The following is a 22,968-nucleotide window of genomic DNA, read 5'->3' as shown; positions in this document are numbered from 1 at the left end:
TGAATCCAATAAAATATATTGGAGATATGTTTCCTGAGTACAAGCCTGGAAGGCCTCCGGGTCTGGTGTAAACCGTTTCATTTTTATTGCACTTGTCTGAAGTTTTATTAATTATATGTTACTTTTTTTTAATTGAGGAATTTGAAACAATGTATTTTCAGTTTCAATTATCCTTTCAAATTTGTGTCCACATTACTCAACTTGTTTTTGCTGCATTTCTTTTATCTTTTACATGCATTTTCTATATATGTGAAAAATATGTGTCGTAACAGCTGCTGTTTCATCATTTATTTAAACAGCAAGTATAACTGTAAGTTCAATATGAATGTCTTTAATCTGATACCAGTAAAGCATTTCTACATCTGTTTTCACCATGCAAAGTTGCCACAGAGCTACGATGCAGTCAACAGGTACTGTGGTGGAAACTTATTTCTCTAACACCAAACAGTTGTTGTGATTTGTACTTTACAATGATCCAAACTGCTGTAACCTTGACTTATTGCAACAAAAACAAATTGTTCAGTTTCACTAAAGTTTTCAGGAACATTATGAAATATCTTGTTGTCATAATTTCATGTTGAATCAAACAGAAACTGCTGCTAGGAGGTAATAACTCCATTAAAACTGGAGGCTTTATAAATGTAAGATGGTAAAGTTTCACCAAAATGAGATTATAGAAGTCATTAGATGAATTAATTGGGCTGCACAGTGGAGTGGTGGTTAGCGCTGTTGCCTTGCAGCTAGAAGATCTCTGCTTTGCGTCCTGGCCTGAGATCTTTCTTCATGGAGTTTGCATGTTCTCTTTGTGCAGGCATGGGTTTTCTCCAGGTACTCTGGCTAAAAACATGCTGAGGTTAACTGATGATTCTAAATTGTCTGTAGGTGTGAATGCAAGTGTGATTGTTTGTCTCTATATGCAGTCCTATGATAAACTGGCGACCTGTCCGACTCTAATGAGGATGAAGCGGTGTATAGATAATTAGATGGATGGAATTAACAAGCATTTAAACCTTGTTTTAATGCAAAAGTGTTGGTGAATTACTGGTGTCACTCTTCATGTCCTCTCCCTGTGGATCTTTGCCATATTTTACATCCCAGCGACGTCATTGTCAAAGAGTTTTTTTTATTTAGTGCAACACACTAACTGCACACATTCATAAAGTCAATCATCAGGTGAAGAAAATTTCCCGGACCAGACGTAAGGCATCGTCCTCCTGAGGCTGCTCCTTTCTTTTCTCCGCCTCCAGATCAACGTGATCCTGAACCGGTTCTGACCTCTGACCCTCAGATCCAGCATGATGTGGACTCGTGGTGTATGGTACCGTCTCCACCTCTGTGATGTCCAGGTCTGTTTCTGAAACATACGTCATGTCCAGGTCATCGCCGCCGTCTGAGGACTCCTCTTCTAAGTTACCACGCTTTGCTGTCATGTGTGAAATAACAGGTTTCCTTTTCTTCTTTATGGTGTCCACTGGCTTTTGTTCAACCTAAGTGTAAGCAGAGGATCAGATACATTTTAGACAACAGTTAGGAGAACAACCTGCCTTTTACATCCCCAAGACTGACATGATTTAGGAGTTTGACATTATTAAATTTATTATTTTATTTCATTATTTCATTATTTTTTAAAGCGACAATGATCAGATTGCAAACAGACTGGTTGACCTCTGACTAGTGACTATAAAAAGCCGCCTTAAAATGCAGCTTTGTCCAGATGACACGATGCAACAGATGACAAGATAAAGACGGGAACCTGCTGCAGGATTCTGGTATGTCAGAATGTCAACAACTCCAGCATTTGTCTACGACAGATAATCCACCACGTGATGCTCTCGATGGATGCAACCCTGCTGTCCAAAAATCCCTTCAGGAAGAGTGGGACAACATTCAGCAAGCAGTATAAACAGCCTCACTGACTGTGTGCATCACAGATGTGTGCCTTGTTACTGACTTCTAGTTTCTAGCCCATTATCTGCCCATTATCAATTCAGTGTTTTATGACGTCCCTTCTGTTGTGGAGAAGTTGAGTGTTGGAACAACTACTTATCTCATTATGTAAAAAGGAACGAATAGAATTCAATACAACATTACGAGCTGAATTTTTATTTTTGACTAGTACAGAATATTAGATACATCATTTTTTAAAATTATTATTATTATTTAAAGAATTTTTTATGAGGCAAGAACTATTATGAACTTTTGTGAAATTAAGTATAACAAAAGGAAATCCTAAGTACTTCATTTTCGGAAGCATATAAGGATAATTTGACAATAAAAACACAAATGAAATAAAAAATTTAAAAACAATATAGAAAATCGGATTTAATAGAACCTAATTATTGGGGGTTCGTCTTCCTGATGCTCAGATAATCCACATTTAACAAATAATGGTCATGCAGTTGTCAAAAACATTTCCTGTAGCAGTTTATATGGTAAAATTAATTCTTCCTATTTACAAGATATCATAAATAATGCTAATCTAATCATCTGTTGTGGGTATTTCCAGTGTTGTGCCAAAAAGTGACTGTCTTTCATGTAAAAACTGTTTTGTGCAGTTTTATTTAAGTATACAACTGCTTTTATCTGAATCAAGCAGGTGCAATTTTCAAATATACATAATTCTATTTCTGTGGAAATAGCAAAGTGTGTCTTCTGTGAAACTTTAGTGTTTTCACAGTTTACAGCATAATCAGGTCTTACATTTAAGACGTATTATACACAATGCTATAGTTTATAATTTCTAAATATCTATAGCTGCTTTCTGTAGATCAAACAGTCTTAGCATGCAAATACACAGAGCTGCAACTATTAATTGATCAGTTGTACGCTCTTAAATGAATTGCCAACTATTTTGACAATCTATAAATTGGTTTGTGTAATTCGTAAGGGAAAAAAGACTCCAGCATATTTAATGTGAATTTTTGTGATAGCAAATGGAATATCTTTGGGCTGTGGACAAAACTAGACATTTGAGAACGTTATTCTGAGTTTTGAAAAACAGTAATCAACGTTTTTCTGAGATTTTACAAACAAAAGACTAATGAATTAAACTGGAAACTAATCAAATGACTAGTTGACAATGAAAATGATCGTTAGTTGCAGCCCTAGATGATAAGCAGAATTTATAGTGTTATCTCTGTATGTTTGGTGTGACTGATATCCATGTAAAGACTGACATGATGAATGGATTTGTTTCATATAGACAATAAAGAATTCATCCTACAGGTTATATCTCTAACGTTAGACTCTCATGAATGCAATCAAGTCATTTTGATGCATTAATAACATTTCAGTCACAATGTTGTTGATGTAGTCATTTTTGTCAAGTAGAAAATGACATTATATGAGTTGAACTGGTCCTTTAAAGCTATTATAACTGGTTTAAGAAGATTAAAATGGTTCATGTAGAACACAGAGAGTCAATATATAATTGTGGGACTTTTTGTAACATAACTGACAGATATGGTTGACATTTTTGCTGTTTTCAGGCCTAAAATCAACATGGTCACTATAACCAAACACTACATGTCATTTTTACAGAAAGATTCTCCTAAATATTATATATACAGTTGACTAAAATTGAAATTGAAAGTTATTCATAAGGATATTGTAGTAAACCTGTTGCCATGCGATAAATCCACACTTGACTCACACACTACTTTAAATAACTCAGAAAGCCTTGGAGTCTGGCCAGTCTTTTCTTCAGGAGGAAATGACATCATATGGAGCAGGTCATGTGATCTGGAATCAACACAGGGAGTTCTTGTAATGGGTAACTTAGTTCAAAGTGATTTCTTGAACACAGATACAATTTGTTATTTTCTATATAAAATTTGATATATTGCCAAAAAATACATATCAGTCATGATTATTTCAACTAAATAAAAAGAACACAATCAAAACAATTTTTGAAAAAGCTCATTTTATTATTGTTTAGCTAATTAGAAGGTGGTTGTTATTAAATTGCAACGGTTATTTAGTTAACATTTTAGTGATATTCAGTTTTTTTATTAATGTGATTGTTTCTATAATAAATAATCATGGAATTTGTAAAGACATGATTATCATGAACATAAAATACAGTTGTTTTTTTTTACTTTGGAAAAAATTTTAGCAAGATATATCTGATATATAAGTCCCTCAATTATATATTGACTCGTAATATTATGCAGAGACATAAGGATAATTGCTTTTCTGTACTAAAATCACTATTTGGAGTGCACTTAAAGTCCGTCACAGACATCATGAACGGCATGCTTTCATTTTCTTTTCCAGCATGAAAACATTGGCAGATAAAAACAGAGAAGCAGCGCCACCTGTTGGTGAGTCCGCAGCGCCGCATCCTCACGGTCCCCGCAGGAAAGACACGAAACAGCTGCTTCCACCAGCTCCTCCTCGTTCATACAGTAGAAAGCAGATCTGGAAACACACCAGAGCGCATTAGCAAACCAAAGAGTTCTCTAAGTGAAGCAGGACAGCGGCAGTCTGTGTTGTTTCTTCCGTTTTTCACCTCGCAGTTTTTCGCTTCCTGCTGCTTTTCAGCGGCTCTTTGACTTTCTCCTGTTTCCTCTCCATCCACGCAGGAAGCGCCCTACGTTTCTCGGACATGTTGGCTCTTACACGCACAATTTCACGTCATTTATGGACCTGCGTCGTGTTTATAACTTCACATTTACGTGAAACAAAGGACCGGTTTGCATCGTGCTGCCGGTGGAGTCACGTGGTCACGCTGGTGTCTTTAGCGCCACTTAGCGGACAAACTCTAGAATAACGACAACAAGCTGCTGAACACCACAAGGTCTACCTCCAACACATGATCCACTAACAACAGTTTTTATTGTTTTTTAAATTAAAGCAGTTCTGACTGAACGTTGTGCAGAAAAAGAACACAATCAAAACAAATTTTGAATAAGCTCATTTTATTATTGTTTAGCTAATTAGAAGGTGGTTGTTTCTTGTTATTTAGCTGACATTTTAATGATATGCAGTCATTTTTTTTAATTAATAAGTGATTTTTTCCTTAATAAATGAGTATGGAATTTGTAAAGATCATAATGAGCATAAATAACATTAGTTTTTTTACTTTCAATAAAAATATATGCAAGATATATCCCATGGACTTCAAAAGTCCCTCAATTATATATTGACACACCTGTTTTGCGGTGATATGTTTTAAAATTTACTGTGGTACTTGTGGTCATTTTCTGTTGAGGAAAAATAGGTTTATTTTGTACGTAATTTTTATTATTCATTACTACTATGCTCCCAGCACATCGGCCCCCTGCAGCAAAACGCTTACATTTTTTAAAAATGTCCGTGACCCTGATTTTCATGAACTACTCTACGCTCTGCTACGCACCAACTTTTGGCTTCTTAATTAAAGTTCACCTGTGTTTTTCTGGTGAGATATTATATCATATCATCATACAGTTCAATACGATACAGCAAGTCTTTATTAATTCCGAGGCATTGCTACGTTGTGTGCAGTGCAAAGTCGTCTACATGATATTGTTGGGACTCAGATGTGTCATACTGCTTTCATCCTGTTGCCTTTTCAAAGAATCTTAATTAATAATAACAAATAACAACTTTAAAAATGTGTTGATTTCCACTTTTTCTGCATGAATACAGCTTTTAAATAACCTGCCAGCATTTGTATTTATGTGGTTATCTTTTTTCCTTAGTTTTTCCCTCATCTATGACTTAATAAGTGTTTGCTTCATTACTTTGCATTAATGCCTCTCTATATGGTCCATGATGAACACATATAATGATGTTGTAGATTTTTAAAATATTTTTGTCATTTTACCGGAATATCTGCTCTTTAAGCAGATTTTATATTGGTTGCTGTTTGATCGTTCAGTCTGTCATGTATATAAGTAAAGTTGCAAAATAACTAACTAAAGCAGTCAAGAGTTGAATAAAAAATGCAGTGTTTCCTCTGTGAAGTTAGGCTGCACTATAAAATGAAAAATAGTGAACCGACAAGTTGAGGAAATGTTTTCTGCTGCTTTTATTTTGTTAATCCCACGTGTCTGTAATTAAAACAATGTTGATAATTTTTTAAAAAAAAGAGTTGATTTTGTGGTTTGGTAGGCTCAAAGAAATGTTTGGTCTCAGTAGGTCTGCAAATTTAATCACAGATTTTATGCCCAAATTGTTGTACTCACATACTTCTGGGCTACTGATCATAATAAACCATAGTTGATACTGAAACAACTATATGCGTATGTGGTATGGATAAAAATGAAAATGATTCACCATCACGTTTCACCCAAGTGCGATACAGGTACTGAACACATAACAGCTGTTTTCAGTCAATTGTCAGCAGTGCAGTATATCTCTGCCATTTGTTGTTGTCATGCTTGTTCTTCTCACTGTCTTATCGGCTCCTTTTGTATATATATTTATACTTTTTTATCTATTTGGTCTAATTTGCACTTGACACCACAGAGTCATCTTTTATTTTGTTGTACATTGTGTGTGTATAATGACAATTAAAAGCATTCTATTCTATTCTATTCTATTCTATTCTATTCTATAAATGCATTTTTTTCCAGCTATGATTTCTGAATGTCTCTCTGTCTCTTCCATCTTCCAGTACACTTACATAAACTCATGTTACACAGACACACATGCTGTAGGTTGTTGGAGCTAATCGGGGTCACAATTGGTGTGCTGTGCAATTAAAACTGTGTTGGAAGTCTGATCATACAAATTCATGTTTTTTTCTCTGGAGTTTCTGTTGTCTCTACATTGGACATTACTTCTGAAGTACTTTGGTCATTTTTGCTTCCTCTTCATCTATTTTTATTGGCATTTTGTGTCTCATTTAAGTACTATAAAGAAACAATAAATGTAAAATATTAACTATAAAAAGCTGTTTCATCATCGTTGCCGCTTTATGATTTTTTAACATTATATTTTTCAAGATACATTGAGATAATCAAAGCAGTCTGAGGCCTTTTCTTAACTGCTGAAATGCATTCTGGGTATGTGTGGACATATAGTGCAGCACTGATGGCTTTTAGCCCTGTGAGTCTTGTTGTCACCGGCCAGCAGTAGATAATCTGTCCGAGGCGAGTTGCATGACACATTTTCTTTTCAGTGTTTTCTCTCTCTGTCCTTTTATCGTCCTCTTTCAATCTCTGATGTTGAAAACATGTTGTATCAGACTCTCACTTTCTGTCACTTTGTACCCAAAGCTGTTTTCGCTTCACTCTGGCCTTTTAATTACGTCCCTAAAGCCCCTTCCTACAAGTGCTTATGCCGCTGATTGCAAAGACCAGCTTTGTATATTTGACTAAATTAAAAAGGGGAGAAAAAGGGTGAAAAAAAAAGTTAAAGGCAAAGAGCATGTTGCAGGCACAGTGTCATTTTCCTTAAAATTCAGTGCATTTTAGGAACAACAAATAATCAGAGGCCTGAACTGGTAAAAAAAACAAAAACCAGCAAAATTTTCCACCACACTTTGTTTAATATCATTATTTACTGCAGATAGATATCAAAATAAGTGTATCACTCACACATATTGAGTGTGTCCTGTAGCTTGCATCTTTTTTTTATGTAACACTGCTGGCAAACTAAAAATTTCACCAAGCACTGATGACAAATTACTGGCGAAAAATGTACTTTTCCAGTAACACACACACCACTGTGACAACACCAGACACTTTGCCTGCAAAGCTGGATCCACTCCATCCATTTAAAAATGCAAAAATAACATTATTTATGGTTTGTTGCTGAAACCAAAAATGAAAATATTAGGTAATATTTACAACTCATCATTGTTCTAAACTTACTACTATTACTGCTGTATTGAATTCATGACAAAAAAATGATCTGAACATTAAAAAATCTTTGTGGAACCTATAGAAGGATTGGACTCATCCTCTTCCAGGCTTGCTGCCACATCCACAGATCAGGCTGTGCTAAGAAGATTTCTGTTTGCTAATGGAGTAAATCTTGTCACTGCTTTTCTTGCATGCTGAATTTGTGGGTTAAAATGTCTGCTGCAGACATGAAAGAAGCACGTCTTGGTTTTGTTCAGCACCACGTTGATGCTGATGTCAGAATTTTTAATGTTTTTTTTGATGTAACGAGCCTCCCTTTTTCACGCTCGCACATTGATCTGCTGACATTTTATTTCTAAAGCTGCAGATTTTTTCAGATGAATCAGAGTGTTCACAGTGAGTTCAGTGATCATTTTAATCTAATCCATATCTGCTCTTGCTTGCCGCAGCCTTCATATGCTATTCTTGCTCGGAGGGACCCTAATTGGTACGAAGCAGACTAATCTTATAGCCGTCTTCCTGAGCTTAACCCTGCTCTGAGTAAGGGTCACAGCCATTGGCCATCTGTCCCAGAAACCCTCGCTTTGATTGGCCATATGGCGTGAGAGAGCAACATTTAGGAAGAGTGGAAAGTTTAAATTGAATGAAGATACTCCACTGAAAGGCTGTTGGCCGAGACAGAATACTGTCTCATTATGGCGCCCAGAATCTTGTTGGTGCAGATGTGTCTTCTTTGTTCTCTCTCATGTAGCAACACACAAACCTCTTCAAATATTTTCACGTCTAAATTAGACACACAACATCTGACACCAAAGGAAAAAAGAGGAAATCTTTTTTTTTTACCTTTCAGAGTTCTTTTAGCTTCCTCTCTGCTTTGATTGCTGCCAAACGCATTGAAACCAATTTTTATTAAACCATGTTCAAAAACACATCATTTCAACCTGAATTTTTCGTGCTTTTGTGCACTCGTTTGTTCTTGTGCTGCACAGCTGTTTAGAATTCATCACATAACTCAGACTTTAATCTGAGATATCTTAGCTTTTTGCATTTTGACAACATTTGGCTTGTACACAAACACACAAACGCAACTGACTGCACGCAAAACTGTTGCAAGACACTGAAGATTTGCAACTATTTGAGAGTTTTCTGAGAAAAAGTCTCCGCGTGTGGTTGTTTTCAAATGACTTATTGAGTCTTAGAAGATATCGTCACACACAACAAAACAACAAGTGAGTGTGCATAAGTATAGAAAGGCTGCAACACCATATGGGAGCTTGATATGAAGCATAAACAGATTAGAGATTCTGTGAAGCAGAGAAGAAGGGAGACTAACAATGTAAAGACACTTGGGATTAAAGAGAAACAGTGAGGAGGAAGTAATCTCAAATCTTTAGCAGGCAGACAAATCTTACAATGGATTTTGCTTTGGGATGTTTTCACGGCTGTAGCGATCGCCTGACATTTTTGTAAAGAGGGTCAGTTTAATTTTCTTTCTTCCTTCCTTCTTCTAATCTGTTGTTACATGAGCTTTAAAAGGGAGTTTAGTTTCAGGTCTTCCTGCTACGTCAGGTCATATATGTCGGAATCTGTCCAGAAATAGAACATGTGTGTTTACCCTCTCTGATTGGGTCTCCCGTAACAGACAGGCTTTAAATTTTAAGCTGCCTATTATGTAAGGAGTCAACGATGGGGTTGATTACATTTTAAGTAAATTTTGAAATGTTTTTTTGCAAACAGACTTTAGGCACCATAAGGAAAGAGACCAGTAAGAATTAAATTACACTGATAAAAGACCTTTCTTGCTACACCAGATGAACCCTGTCGGTGTCCTCGGCTCAGTCTAGGATTTAATATAGTGCATGAGGGTGATTAGTTCTGACATAATCTACAACTGTAACATCTGATGCCCGAAGGCAATAAAATCTCTCGAGCTAAAGTGTGTCTGAGGACAAAAAAAAAGAAGGAAAATCAATGCGTTGATAAATGAGGAGTCAGTGGGATTCAGTAATCTGTTCCACCCTGTTAAAGTCAAGTCTCGAAGGCTACTGTGCTTCCTCATCAGCTGTAATAGGCCAAATCCACAGGGATTTCCTGCCAATCACAGGCCGTGGTGGTATCTTAATGACTTTTCCTTGGAAGCTGATAAAAGTGCTGTTTTTTTTTCTTTCTCTACATTCATCAGTGTAGCTGTTTTGCTGTCACGAGCAGATCAACAGACAGCGACACAGATTCAAAGCGAGTTCAGACAATGTGTTATTGTGAGACTAATGTGATGAAAATGATCAAAGAGACTGAAAGAAAGCTTAACTCTGTTGTTACATGTTGTTGAACTGCCCTGCTATGTAATCCTTGATCTTGAAGAATGATCCATTCCTTGAAAGCTTGTTGTTCTTTTCAGATTAACAAACTTATTCTCAGATGAACGTGCACTCAGACAGTACAGGCGTGTGTCTTTCCACACTAATGAAAAGACGACAGAATGGGGGAGTAGAAGTTGATTTCACTAAGCGGTATCGCTTGGCTCGCTCAGTCGTAGACGCTGCCAAATTGAAGATGTAAATTTCCTCCTTAAGGACACTTTAATAAGCGCAATCACTTGCCTGATTAAGACTCCAATCAAAATGCTAATTACAATCCCAGTCATGCAAATGAACAGTTTAGGATTCATTGTTCTCTTTTAGTTCGATTTTACCGTCTCTGCTCTCCTTTTGGTGGTTTTGCATCTGTTTGCAAAGGAGGATGCGACAACACAAAAAAGATGTCCGATTAGTCTAACGTTTACAGTTGACTTATTTTCTTAGATGTAATTCATGAGTCTAATCTACAGCTGTTAAAGGTGTTAACGCTTCAGAGAGCTAAATATGATGAGAACAGTTTGAAAAGTGGCAGTGAGATAAGTTTTACTTGCTATGTGGCATACGAGTGCCATTGACTCTACAATAAATGCATTTAAGAATGGGGATGTTTACATGTATTCATCAGTCAAGATTGAGATTAAAAATTGGCACAACAATCTTCTCATCCCAAGCTGTTCTGGAGCTTTTGACACATTATGTGATCTTCCTCAGCAGATGAAATTTGGTTTGAATGTGCAATTTTTGAGCATTTTGAATGCTTCATCTCCATTTACGCTTAAATGCTTGAAGCTGAAATGCCATTGTTGTTCTTGAAGGCAGAAGTTAGCAAAGACTTCACCACATGGTTCTGTTCTGGAGCTTTTGATTGAGATCGATGGAGATCAAGATGTGATTGTTTGGCCAAAAGAAATTAAACTAAATTTCACTAAGTAGAAAATCTACAGAGAATAGCACAGCAAACTTATTCCTCTTCAGTACATGTACAATTAGGCAAATCAGCCTCTTTCCGAACTTTGGATTCATATCACAGAAAAACCTTTTTCATCAGCTTTTGATTGCCTAATAGCAGAGAGAGAACCCACGCATTTGCATCACGCCGAGGACTGATGTTATGTAGCACAAACGCTGTTAAAGATCAGAAAAGTTACGGCACCACAGTAATGTCGGAGCAAATTAGAAACCTCAAGGACACCTTAATATTACAAAATCTTTCCTAAGATTACAGTAACTCACAGGGGATTAAAAGACGACGCAGTGCTTCCACTGGCTTTGGGTTATGAAAACACAAAGCTTTTCCCTCCGGCTGTAGCAGCAGCAGACTTTTTGTTCCACTTTGATCCCCGTCTCTGTCAAAAAAACCCTAAAACCTCTGCTTTCTAGGCCTCTGATTACCTCAGAAGAAGCAAGGCAAGACGCCCGGTTGCTATGGCAACAGATGCAGATTTGAATGCTCTTGATGTGCTGTAAAGGTGCATGTGTGTGTAAGTTTGCATGTTTTTAACTGGGTGAGTGACAAACAGTGAGAGTAGCCAGCTGGTCGTGAGATTTATAGCTGCTCAGTGATGAACAGACACTTTTCTCGCTGCAGCTCAAGTGTCACACAGCTCATGATGAGATGGAGCTGCTGCACTCCCAAAAACCACTCCTGAAAATAAAAGGTTCGTGCATCTCTGAGACAACACCCCCCCTCGCTTTACGATCAGTCGCAAGGGAAGCGAGTCATTTTTAAACACAAATGATGCAACTTTACGACCGTGCGTGTATTCTGTCTGTCTCCTGGTGAATTAATTCGCCCCGAGGTTGTTGCTGCGGAAACCTGGTCCCACCTTACTGAATAATGATGGCCACGGAGGTTTTGAAAATATGCCCTCGGGGTTTGGTGTGTGTTGCTTTGTGATATGTGGGCTGACTGTGAAGTTGGGTGCCTGCTGATTTTTATTTTATTTTTTTATTTTTTGTCTGACTTTGGTTTGTTTTTGTGACAAACAGAAAGTTCAGCTCAGCGAGGGAGTAAATAAGCTCACTATCAGCAGAAAACACAACACAAATGATACGGTAGATACTGTCAACATTAATTAGACACATTGAGAAGAAGGTATAATCCCACTACATGTAGCACTTGTATCGATGACTAGAAAGCAGTGATAGAATACAATATTACTTAAGTAGTGTACCTAAATTAGGTAGTTATGTGGCTGCGCTTTATTTCTATTTTTATCTACCTTATACTTTCACTTGCCAACATTTTAGAGGGAAACATTGTGCTTTCTTCAAAAAAAATTAATCTGTTCATAGTAGTCACTTTAAAAAAAAAAAACCTCTGTACCATTTGTGTCTGTGACTAAAAAGCGGCGATGGAATATGGCATTACTTCAAATCAAAACAAATCAAATCAAATTGCACTTTATTGTCATTTTGCCAGGCATACAGGCTTAGTGCAGGCAGGACAAAATTGCATTTCCAAGGGATCTCACCATGCAATAGCATACAGCATTCATCGAGTACACTGTGTAAAAATAGAAATGGAACAGAAAATAGAATAAAATACAACAATACCCAGAGCACAAAAAACATAGGTATGTATGTGGCTGTGTTTTACTTGCTGTACTGCATTTTAGAGGTGAACATTGTACTTTGTTCATCTGATGACAGTAGTTGCATTGAAAACTCAAACCTAAACTGCCTAACAGTATGTAAAGTTTCCCCTACCAGCTATTGCAGCATGAATGTTTATACATCAGTAATTTTAATGCTGTGATAAAACATACAATAATAAAACACTCACGGGGGCCGTTCTGCTTTATAGCCTTTATTTCTTCAGGTACTCTATATTTGTTTGAGAATACTCATATTCTTTTACTCACATCGGTACTTTGTAACTTACAATCTTCCCTTAACAAATCAAAAGTTGAATACTTCTCAGCTTACTGTTCTCAAATATTTTGCCAGTGCAGTTTGTATTATGCATGCACCGTGCAAGTGTGAAAGGCAAAGGATGGGAAGATTTGAGAACATGTCGCTCATCTGCAGCCAGGTGTCTGTCAGAGAGGCAGAGTGGCTGCCAGGAGTCTGGTTCCACTGTCCATCTTTGAAGGCAGAGCGCCTGATTTAAAGCATTTACAGTCATCTAGAAAAGGCACAAATCTGCCAGTGGACATGATGACAGCTTTTTTTTTTTTTTTTTTGGTTATTAAAAGGCAACACATCAAAGGGAAAAAAATCTTCATCCCACTAACACTTGGCTTTGATTTCCACGTGTCTCCAGCTGAAGCCAGATTTTTTTAGGCTGCAGGTGATGAGTGTCCTTGGAGGAGAAAAATAAGAAAAGTGTACAGGGATTGTGTCCCCGCTCTCTGCTCTGCAAGCACAGAAATGTAGACAGACCTATGCCCAGGGAGTTTTTGGCACAGGCATTATCTCCTGGACTCTTGTTCTGAATCAGCTAATTTAATTTGAAGATGTGGGAATTCCCAGGACATTTCCTTCACTGTGTCAAACAAGCTGCATGAGGATTATCATATCACTCATAGCTCATATATGATAACGGACATGCGCAATCGCCTCCTTCCCCTCATCACGCGCCAACTGAGCTCAATCTTAAAACCGCGAGCAGCCGCAGACAGATCATCTGTTTATTGGAGAGTCTGATGCGCACTGAGCTCTGGAGGACGAGCATCTGCTGCTGCCCCGCAAAAAAGAAACCGCTCCAGAAGAGGAGGCTGAGGATGAATCTGAAGTTCATCCGCGCCTTTTTGCACCAGAAGCCCGTCTCCTCTTGACCAGTGAGATCAGGATGAAAAGGTGAAAGTTGGATTTTGTAAATCAGTAACACGCGCTAATCCCAACCACCGACTTATAAACGGGGATGTGAAGGGACGCACAGTTGGTTGAAGTTGGAAATCAAAGCTCAGAAAACGAGGAGTGCAGCTCTAAAGATGCGCGCAGGTGAGTGAGAGCGTCCATTTCTGAACGATATTTAGGGGGAATTGTGCGTTTTCTGAGGAAGACAAAGAGGGGATGAGGTTTATAGTCTTTGCAAACCTTATTTTTTCGAGATTTCCTTCTCTTGGCACACTTCTTGCGTGTTATTGCAGCTGTGGAACTCCCCATATTCCCAGACTGCAATCTGCAAGTGAATAACAAAAGCCCAAAGGGGTGCAGGAGTTTCTAATATCTGCTTCCTTGAGGCATTTTATTAAAGGCAGAAAAAGTGATCTCTTTGATTTGAAAGTTTTTTTTGTTCTGGTGCAAGATTTCGTAGTGCTGAAGTGACAGCTCCTTTTATGTGCATTTTCCTTTTATGGCTGTAAAAGTACAGAGAAATTTAGCAAGAAAGAGATTTTTTTTTTCTTTTTTTAAATCCTGAAGCGAGAAATCAGTTTTCCATGATTTTTTTTTTCTTTTGCATCAGCATGTGGTGGCTCAGTGCCTGGACAGGAGGAGGATTTGGGCTGCTGCTGCTTCAGTCTCTCCTCCACACACACAAACACACACACACACACACACACACACACACACACACACACACACACACACACACACACACACACACACACACACACACACACACACACACACACACACACACACACTGAATATGGCCTCTATGGAAATTTAGTATTGAAAAGAGAACCTTAATTCTGCCATTTATTATCAAAGCAGTCATGTGCAGTCGCTGAAAACTGCCAGTGCAGCTTAATTTCTTCAGTTTTACCACCATTTCATTGAAAACTATTCCGTTTTCGATCAGATTCTGTCATCAATGACATATAAAATAGCATATAAAGGTCAATATAAACACAAAAAAAAGGCAGAAACGACCAATAAATGATAAAAGAAAATCAAGTCTTGGGCTTTCAGGCACCGTGTTAATAAAGACTGGACGTTAAAAGTTTGAACTGGTCTTCTCCCAGGTCACGAGCCATCACAGCCTTGTACACGCTGTACAAACGTCGTTTGTATTTCTCTTTGGACATTCACAGCAACATGCCACTTTGGTGAAAAGTCAAAACAGATTTCAGCAGCCTCCGGCTAAATGCTCTATTTGGGTCACATTTTATGTAATAGGTACAAATGTCAAGATCTGATTTTGTGACACATGACTTTTTTTTTTAGTTACCATTAGACGTCCTTGCAGAACATCGTAGCAGACAGCAGATCGCCAGCAGTTCCACCATACACCCTTGCAAAAACGGAGAGGAGAAAATAGGCGAAAGAGTTAAGGAAGCAGATGGTAGAAGCAGTTATGTCCTTATTCTGTCGCAGCTGAACTTTCAACTCTGCACCCTTTGGCCTGTTAGATACATTCAGTGATTCTGCTGAGTGCACTGAGGTGGAAAGAGCAGACAAACATCCAGCTAAGCCTCTTTTTCTTTGCTGTACTTCTTGCTTGTATCCTTCCTCACATACTGCTGGCTTCTTACAGTGTGGATATTTCTCCTGTTTATTGAGGAGGGATTTGCGTTGGCACAAAAGATCAAAGGTGAGATTTCTGTCTCTACTGCACTCATTTCATAAAAGGACATCATATTCTGATCCATTCACAATTCTGTGAAGTGTTGGTTTTTTTTTGCATCATTAACAGTCTGTCATGTGCCTCTTGGCTGTATCATACCAGATGGAGGTGCAGCGTCAAAAGGAGTTAAACCTTCTCCAAAACCACCACATTCTCGTCACTGTGGAAACTGGGTACGAAACACAGATGGTGGCACCTTCAGCTCCCCAAACTATCCGAATACGTACCCTCCAAACAAGGAGTGCCTCTACGTGCTGGAAGGTAAACAACAGCAGGCACCTGTGACTGTTTATTTCATCTATGTGGAAAAAAGTCCAATTTTTTGGTCCAGTGTTTTGCAGTGAACTGGATCAGTGATGCTGAGTGTTGCTGAGGTCCCTCATTTGTCCAGTCCAATGCTGTTTATCATAAATTTGTGATTAAATACTTAGTTTTGTTACTTTATTTGTTTCTTCTATATTTTACCCAGTTTGAAAGCCAGATTTTGTTACTTATTCTTTAAAAGCTTTATTAATCCTGAAGCAAATTCTTGACAACTAGTATGTGCAATTCCTGGAGACATTGCAGGTGTGATTGCATTGCAACAGCTGCAACTTATACAGTTCAATACATTTATAGGAGGAAGCTGGGATCAAACCTGTGAGCGTATGATTAGAGGGCACTCCTTTTACCATCTGAGCCACAGTTACCACCAAAAAATGAATACAGGGGGACAGTAGGGTCCCTTGTGGGAACTTTGGCCAGCCTTCCCTGCTCGGTTTCCTTCTCCGGAGTAAAGATTCATAGGAAAGTAACAGAAACACATGATGTTTGGATTTTTATTTGTGGTTTTTGGGTAACAAAGCCAGGACAATATTCAGTCTATTAAGTGGTTGTTTTTGACTCTATTGTCGTGTGTTTTCATTTATTGCATCAGTGTCTTTTCAGTTAGAACGGCCTGATCTACAGTAGTTATACACAAAGGAGAAAATGTCCTTATTCACAGCGTTGCTTATTCTCTGGTAGTCTTCTGAATCCCCTCTGTGGCAGCAGAAGTGACACTGCCAGTCTCTCCACAGCCCTGCCTCGCCAGAGGATAGAGCTGCTTTTTGACGAGACCTTCCTCATCGAGGCGTCATTCGAGTGTCGTTTCGACCACATCGAGGTTCGGGATGGTCCCTTCAGTTTCTCTCCGCTCATCAACCGCTTCTGCGGCACGGCCAGTCCCGGACTGGTCCTCTCCAGCGGACGCTTCATGTGGATCCGCTTCTTCAGCGATGAGGAGCTGGAGGGAACCGGATTCCAGGTCCAGTACAGCTTCACTGCAGGTGAATAAGATGCTGTGAGCTGTTTGGAAGTGTTCCCACTATACCATCCTGGTTATCAAGTTCAATCATATGTCTTTGCTGTTATTAACCAATCAAATATCTCCACTCTGATTGATGATGTCCCTGTTACCGTGATATGTCACTCTGTTTTTTTGTGGTTTCCCCAAAGATCCTGAATTTCATCTTCATGTGGGAGGACTTTTAAACCCCATTCCAGGTAGTGCAGCCTTGTGTGTACATCTTTGAATGAATATGTGAAGCAAAGTCATAACAGTTTCTGCCCACAACCACCAGCTGATGTCCTTTTTTCTCTCTCTTGTATTGTTTCCACTCTCTTGGCCTCTTTGTTATTGTCTTTTGTCACTGTCTGTGAGTCAGACTGTCAGTTTGAGCTGTCTGGGGCTGATGGGTTGATTCGGTCCAGTCAGGTGGAGGAGGACTATAAAGTGAGGCCAGACCAGGCGGTGGACTGCATCTGGACCATACGAGCACCAGCAAAGAACAGGGTATGTCATGTTAAATTTACATTTTTACCACTTATTTAAAGCACAGTGGCACAAGCGGCTTCATTTCATACCTTGTCCGTTTTAGTGGATGCTTATGAAAGGAAAAAAACTTAGGTGGTAAGAGTTAAGGAAAAATTTGAAATCACCTCTCTACAAAGTTAAGTTGAGGAGAGGGGACATGATTCATTGGGAACAAAATGACAAACAGTACAGTGGTCTGAAAGATGAGTCTCCAGCCTGCAGCTCATTCTGCATCCCTCATTCTCTTTACCCATTTCACATCCGCTGTGATATATTTGTTCAATATTCTTTTCATAATCATGAAGACAAAGCATGTGGATTTCAATTTCATATCACAAAAATCCTAGGTAAATCTGCTTTGTTCCTTTTGTTATCAAACGTTCACTATAGTACACCAACAATTGCCTGTATAATGTGAACATATACAGTCCATCTAAAACTGGGATTTGTCTTCACTGAGCAATGAAAACGCACTGAAGTATGAACATAATGAACAATATATCCCTCCTCATTACTTTTTCTAGATTTACCTGCGATTCTTGGAATACCAGATGGAAAACTCAAATGAATGCAAGAAGAACTTTGTGGCTGTTTATGATGGCAGCAATGCCATCGAGGACCTAAAGGTAACATACTGTGTAATATATATAATATATGTCACGTCAGACGGTAAAATTAGTCCCTTTGCATGCTGTTGCTGTGCATTATGTTCCCAGTTCTGAGCTTCTGTCTCCCTCTGCTACATAAGATTTATCTCTTATCTTTCCTTGTCATACATGCAACTTTCTAATGTCATATTTGAATCCCAAATATGTAGCAACTGATCTACAGACCTTGCCTTCAGTGAGACTACACATCCACAACTGTCAAAGAAAATGGTATGTGGTTTCTTGCAGGCCAAGTTCTGTAGCACAGTAGCTAATGACATTATGCTGGACACTGGTGTGGGAGTAGTGAGGATGTGGGCAGATGAGACGAGCCGTCTCAGCCGTTTCCGGATGCTGTTCACTTCTTTCGCTGACCGTGAGTTTCTCCTCCAGATTATTCTTAACCCGCGTCGCTTTGCATTTTTACTGATGTCGCTTGTGTTTAGTTTCTGCAGCTGTGACAGTATGTGGCTTAAGATTTATGATTCCAGACAGATTTTGTTATAGCACACTCATGTGGCTGCTATCAGTCACTGCAGCTTATGAGAGTTGGTTGTATTGGTTGCGGTTCAGATTTATAATGTACTATAATATTTAAATACGATGTTAAGCAAAAGATGTACAAATCCTCCTACTTACCCTGGTTGCTTTGTCAGCTTCTCTGCATACATCACATACTGAAACACCTGTCTTTGTGTTTTAGCTCCCTGTTCAAGCAATGCGTTCTTTTGCCACAGTAACATGTGCATCAACACCTCTCTAGTGTGCAACGGCATACAAAACTGTGTCTTTCCTTGGGATGAAAGCAACTGCAAAGGTACCCCAGTTCTGCCAAAGCACTTTGGCAGAAACACTTTGTGCGATTCGCTGTGCTCCGCTGTATTACAATGAGTTGTGTCGTGCTGTGTAACGTAATGCATGTCTTGTCTGCCTCTGCTGTGTCACATTGAGCCTCCTTGAGGATCTGTGGCAATAATTCTGCTAAATATTTGTACCGAGACACTGACAAAGGTCTCAGCAGGTCTTCTTTTTCATTTTTTGCCCTGATACTAAAAGCAGTAAATATTGGTCCAGAATTTCCTCTTGGCAGGAAAATCACAATCTCATCATCTTTGACACTTTTCCAAGTAAAAGACCTTCGAGGCTATTCGGCTGATAAGTGAAACTTAAGCACCTCAGATGTTGGGATGACTGTCTATCAGTGCCTCGGCTTTTAATGAAGGCCCTGAATTATTCCTGGCAACCGAAGATACACACCGTCCTTACAGGGGCGGTAATGAGTAAATGACTGATGTACTCTGGGTACCTCTGAAAGTCCCTCATATTTTACCTCTCCTTGTCACTCTCTTCATCACCATTGTCCAGAGAAAAAGAGCAAAGGTGTCTTTCAGCACATCACAAAGACTCATGGGACAATAATCTGTGTGTCCACGGGAGTGGTGCTGTTGCTCCTCGTTGTTTCCATTCTGGTGCAAGTCAAACAGCCACGTAAAAAGGTAATTAAGATAAGCTGATATCAAATGATGAAATATCAGGCCACAGGAAATTGGTGTCCCAGTTGCTAATTTACATAGAATCATTTTTTGAAGGTGCTGGTACGTAAAAACAACCTGTTCCCCCGTGCGGACTTCCAGGAGGTGTTTGATCCGCCGCACTATGAACTCTTTACCCTCAGAGATAAGGTTAATGTTATTTCTTTGAAACATTGCTATCTGTGCATGCTTGTTTTGTTTTGAAATGACACATATAAGAATATTATCTTTATTAGGAGATGTCTGGGGACCTTGGGGAGTTATCAGAGGAACTCCAGTCGCTACAGGCCCTCAGGAGATCTTCATCCGGATCACGTTGCATTCATGAACACCACTGTGGCTCTCAGGCCTCCATCAACTCCATCAAAGGCACTCAAAGTGCGCATGGTCTGGGCAGGGGATCCATGGAGCTTCCCCCTTTCAGAGGGGACTTCCAGAGCGCTTTACCTCCCTTCAGGGACTTGAACAGCAGTCTGCGAAAGAAGAGCTGGCCCAGTATGAAACCAGGCCGAATTCAGAGCGCTCATGGTATTGGGGAGAGATCACTGGGGCGGCAGGATAGAGTTATGGAAGAGGACGAAGATGAGGAGGAGGATGGAAGGTATGACGTGTACGTGCGAAGAGCAGGAAACCGAAGAGGCAACTATGAAATGGCTCAGCAAAGATCCTTGTCCATGGACTTCTGAAAAGAAAAGGCGAGGTGGCATAAATACTGCAGCAAATTTGGCGCGGACCTGTGCAGATTTACAGGAAAGAGTCAAATGAAAGGAGATCACTTTCACTCGACACTTTTTCCATTTGTCGTCTTCTCAGTAAGTTTGGAAAACGTAGGGTCTGTCAAGGAGCACCAAGTGCTCCCGAAACTGAAAGGAACTCAAGATACTCAAGCATTGCAAAATCTGCTCAGACTCTGAAACAGCCAGCAGGGTGAGGAGAGTTTATAGTTGTGATAAATGTGTAAAAGTGAAGACAGATGATCATACTGTGTATTGTTTCTCGTTATTGATGTATTTTGTTAAATACATTTTAATGTCAAGGAAATAGATTTTGTTGATGTATGTTTTGAAGAGTTGAGATTTCAAAAAACATGCTTCAAGAAGAAGTCAATTAAAAAAAAAATACAGATTTGTTGGTTTCACTATTACATGCATTAAAAATAAATAGCTAATTTCTGCACCACTGGTTAAGGAAAAGTCTCATCTTGCCTTTGATTTAGTTTTAACTCTTTAGAAAGAAGTCATGTGTTGATATGGATTCTGCTTATAGGTGTGTCACACTGATTTACTGGTTGGAAATTACCTGGCAAAGCTATTACCTAATGAAAATGTGGCACTGTAAATTGAACTTATATAACCATTACAATTATAAAAGTCTATCAACCCACCTGCTCTGATCAAACACTAGAAACTTTTGGTCTTGTTTTGACTGCTGACACAAATTGTACTAATTGGTTATCTGTATGCTGACTTACTTAGCTGAGAGGGTTAGGTTATTAAAAATTGTTTGTTTCAATGTGCACAGTGTCCACCGGAAACACCAAAGTGTTTCTGGAATTCCCACACAAGCACGATCAGACTACTTACATAACCTTGCAGCTGGAGCACATACCACATTTAGAAAGCCTCGCGGTTTAGTCAGCAAATCCGTGCGCTACATTCATCATATTCAGAAAACTCACCAGGCAGGTAATTAATGGAGTCAACTATAGAGCACAGACAAACCAGAGAACAGACACTCTTGGTGCTGGTGTTTGAGTGCTGTTTATGCCAGTGAGTCCCACCATGCACTTGGTATTTGACCTTTAAGAATTGTTTGATTTGCTCTAGAATACACAGTGCAGTAATAGTGTGTTTGCGTTGACCGGCTATATTCGACACATGACCAGTATAATGAAAATATGATAAATGGTGCAAATGGGTCTGTCATAGTGATGTGGACTGTGCTCCCTCTGTAAGCTGGCCTTGTATTAGAGGGACTATGATTCATGAAATACTGTAGCGCGTTGTTATTGCTTTTATCGGGCTAAGCATGGTAATGAAACACAAGGAAATGAAAAATATAGGACAAGGCACAGGCTGTAAGGTTTTTTATCTCAGTTGAATGATGGCAGTTTAGATCTGTGATAATAGCTGAGGTTAGCATCCATTGTATTTGTTACATTTTTCCTCAACTGTATTTACTGGGTACAACAGACATTAGCACACCCCTGTGCAATACCACCTAAATGTTGAATGGCTCAAAAGTGTATAACCCCTCGGTACCTGCATTCCAGTTTAGATTAACTATGTTAAAATTGAGAACTCAGGGCAGCAAGAGTGAATTTTTTAATCTTTCAAGGGTAATGAAAACATTTCTAAAGCTTTCAGAGTTCCCATGAGTGCAGGGACAAGATTGCATTTGAAGAACTCTTAAACTATGAGGGAAAATATTCTTTGAGCTGATGAGAGAAAAACTGAAGTCACTATGGCTGACAAACACCAGGCACTGCTCATCATTTGGCTAATACCATCTTGTTGGTGAAGCATGGTGGGGGCAGCATCATGCCATTGTGGTGCTTCTCAGTAGCAAGGATTGGACAAATGGTTAGAAGTGAGAGAAGAATGAATGCAACCATATACAGAAGTCACTGAAGACAGAGTGATTTAGGCCGATGGTTCACCATTCCAACATGACATAACAGGCAGCCAAGACAATGCTGCTATGGCTTCAGGGTGAAACTCAGACTGTCTTTGAATGTTCCAGGCAAACTGGTAATTTACAGACACTCCCTATCTGATCTGAAAGGATCTGTCAGAACCCAATCGAGGTGTGCAAAGCTTCTACAGACTTACCCACAAAGACCTCAAGCTGTAACAGCTGCAAAAGAGAACTCCACAAAACGCTAACTCTACATAAAAATGAAAGTAAAAAGTTCTGAAGTGACTGTTTAACATCTCTGTGCTGGTATGCACACGTTTCCTGCACGTGACAGTCTTGCTTTTAGAAAAAGTAAAGCACATGGCCATAACTGATTATCAAGTTGAATTTTAACCAACTGCACTGTGGTGATCATTTACACACGCAGCGACAGTTTGGTTTGCAGTCGGTCAACCACTGACAGTTTACCTCAGACCAACGGACAGACTTAAAGATGATCTTGAAATTTAAGATACTGTTGCATCTTTGTCACAAAAAGCAATCATTTGTTTTGGTTCTTTCATAGATTTATTACAGGCCTTCTGGAAACAAGACAAAACCTGTTGGGTCATAAAACTACATACAGCAATTCTAATTATTTGGTTAAACATCCT

General features: G+C 39.0%; 2 protein-coding genes across 2 annotated transcripts; one reads left to right on the top strand and one right to left on the bottom strand.

Moving 5' to 3' along the window:
• Positions 1 to 310: 310 nt before the first annotated feature.
• On the bottom strand, positions 311 to 4,725 carry si:ch211-127m7.2 (uncharacterized). The gene is made up of 3 exons (XM_035945714.2): positions 4,511 to 4,725; positions 4,317 to 4,419; positions 311 to 1,487 (listed from the first exon to the last, which is right to left on the bottom strand). Exons 1-3 carry the CDS (start codon positions 4,606 to 4,608, stop codon positions 1,170 to 1,172), a joined length of 519 nt encoding a protein of 172 aa, XP_035801607.2. The 5' UTR covers positions 4,609 to 4,725; the 3' UTR covers positions 311 to 1,169.
• Positions 4,726 to 13,764: 9,039 nt separating this feature from the next.
• neto2b (neuropilin (NRP) and tolloid (TLL)-like 2b) lies at positions 13,765 to 20,871 on the top strand. Its single transcript, XM_023264753.3, has 12 exons — positions 13,765 to 14,095; positions 15,576 to 15,632; positions 15,768 to 15,926; positions 16,724 to 16,972; positions 17,142 to 17,189; positions 17,351 to 17,478; positions 18,024 to 18,125; positions 18,396 to 18,522; positions 18,850 to 18,963; positions 19,512 to 19,642; positions 19,736 to 19,828; positions 19,915 to 20,871. Exons 1-12 carry the CDS (start codon positions 14,086 to 14,088, stop codon positions 20,362 to 20,364), a joined length of 1,668 nt encoding a protein of 555 aa, XP_023120521.2. The 5' UTR covers positions 13,765 to 14,085; the 3' UTR covers positions 20,365 to 20,871.
• The last annotated feature ends 2,097 nt before the right edge of the window (positions 20,872 to 22,968 follow it).

The sequence above is a fragment of the Amphiprion ocellaris genome, chromosome 3 (assembly GCF_022539595.1).
Source record: "Amphiprion ocellaris isolate individual 3 ecotype Okinawa chromosome 3, ASM2253959v1, whole genome shotgun sequence".
Taxonomy (NCBI): domain Eukaryota; kingdom Metazoa; phylum Chordata; class Actinopteri; family Pomacentridae; genus Amphiprion; species Amphiprion ocellaris.
The sequence above is the reverse complement of the archived record's forward strand: the minus strand, read 5'-3'. Positions and strand labels throughout refer to the sequence as shown.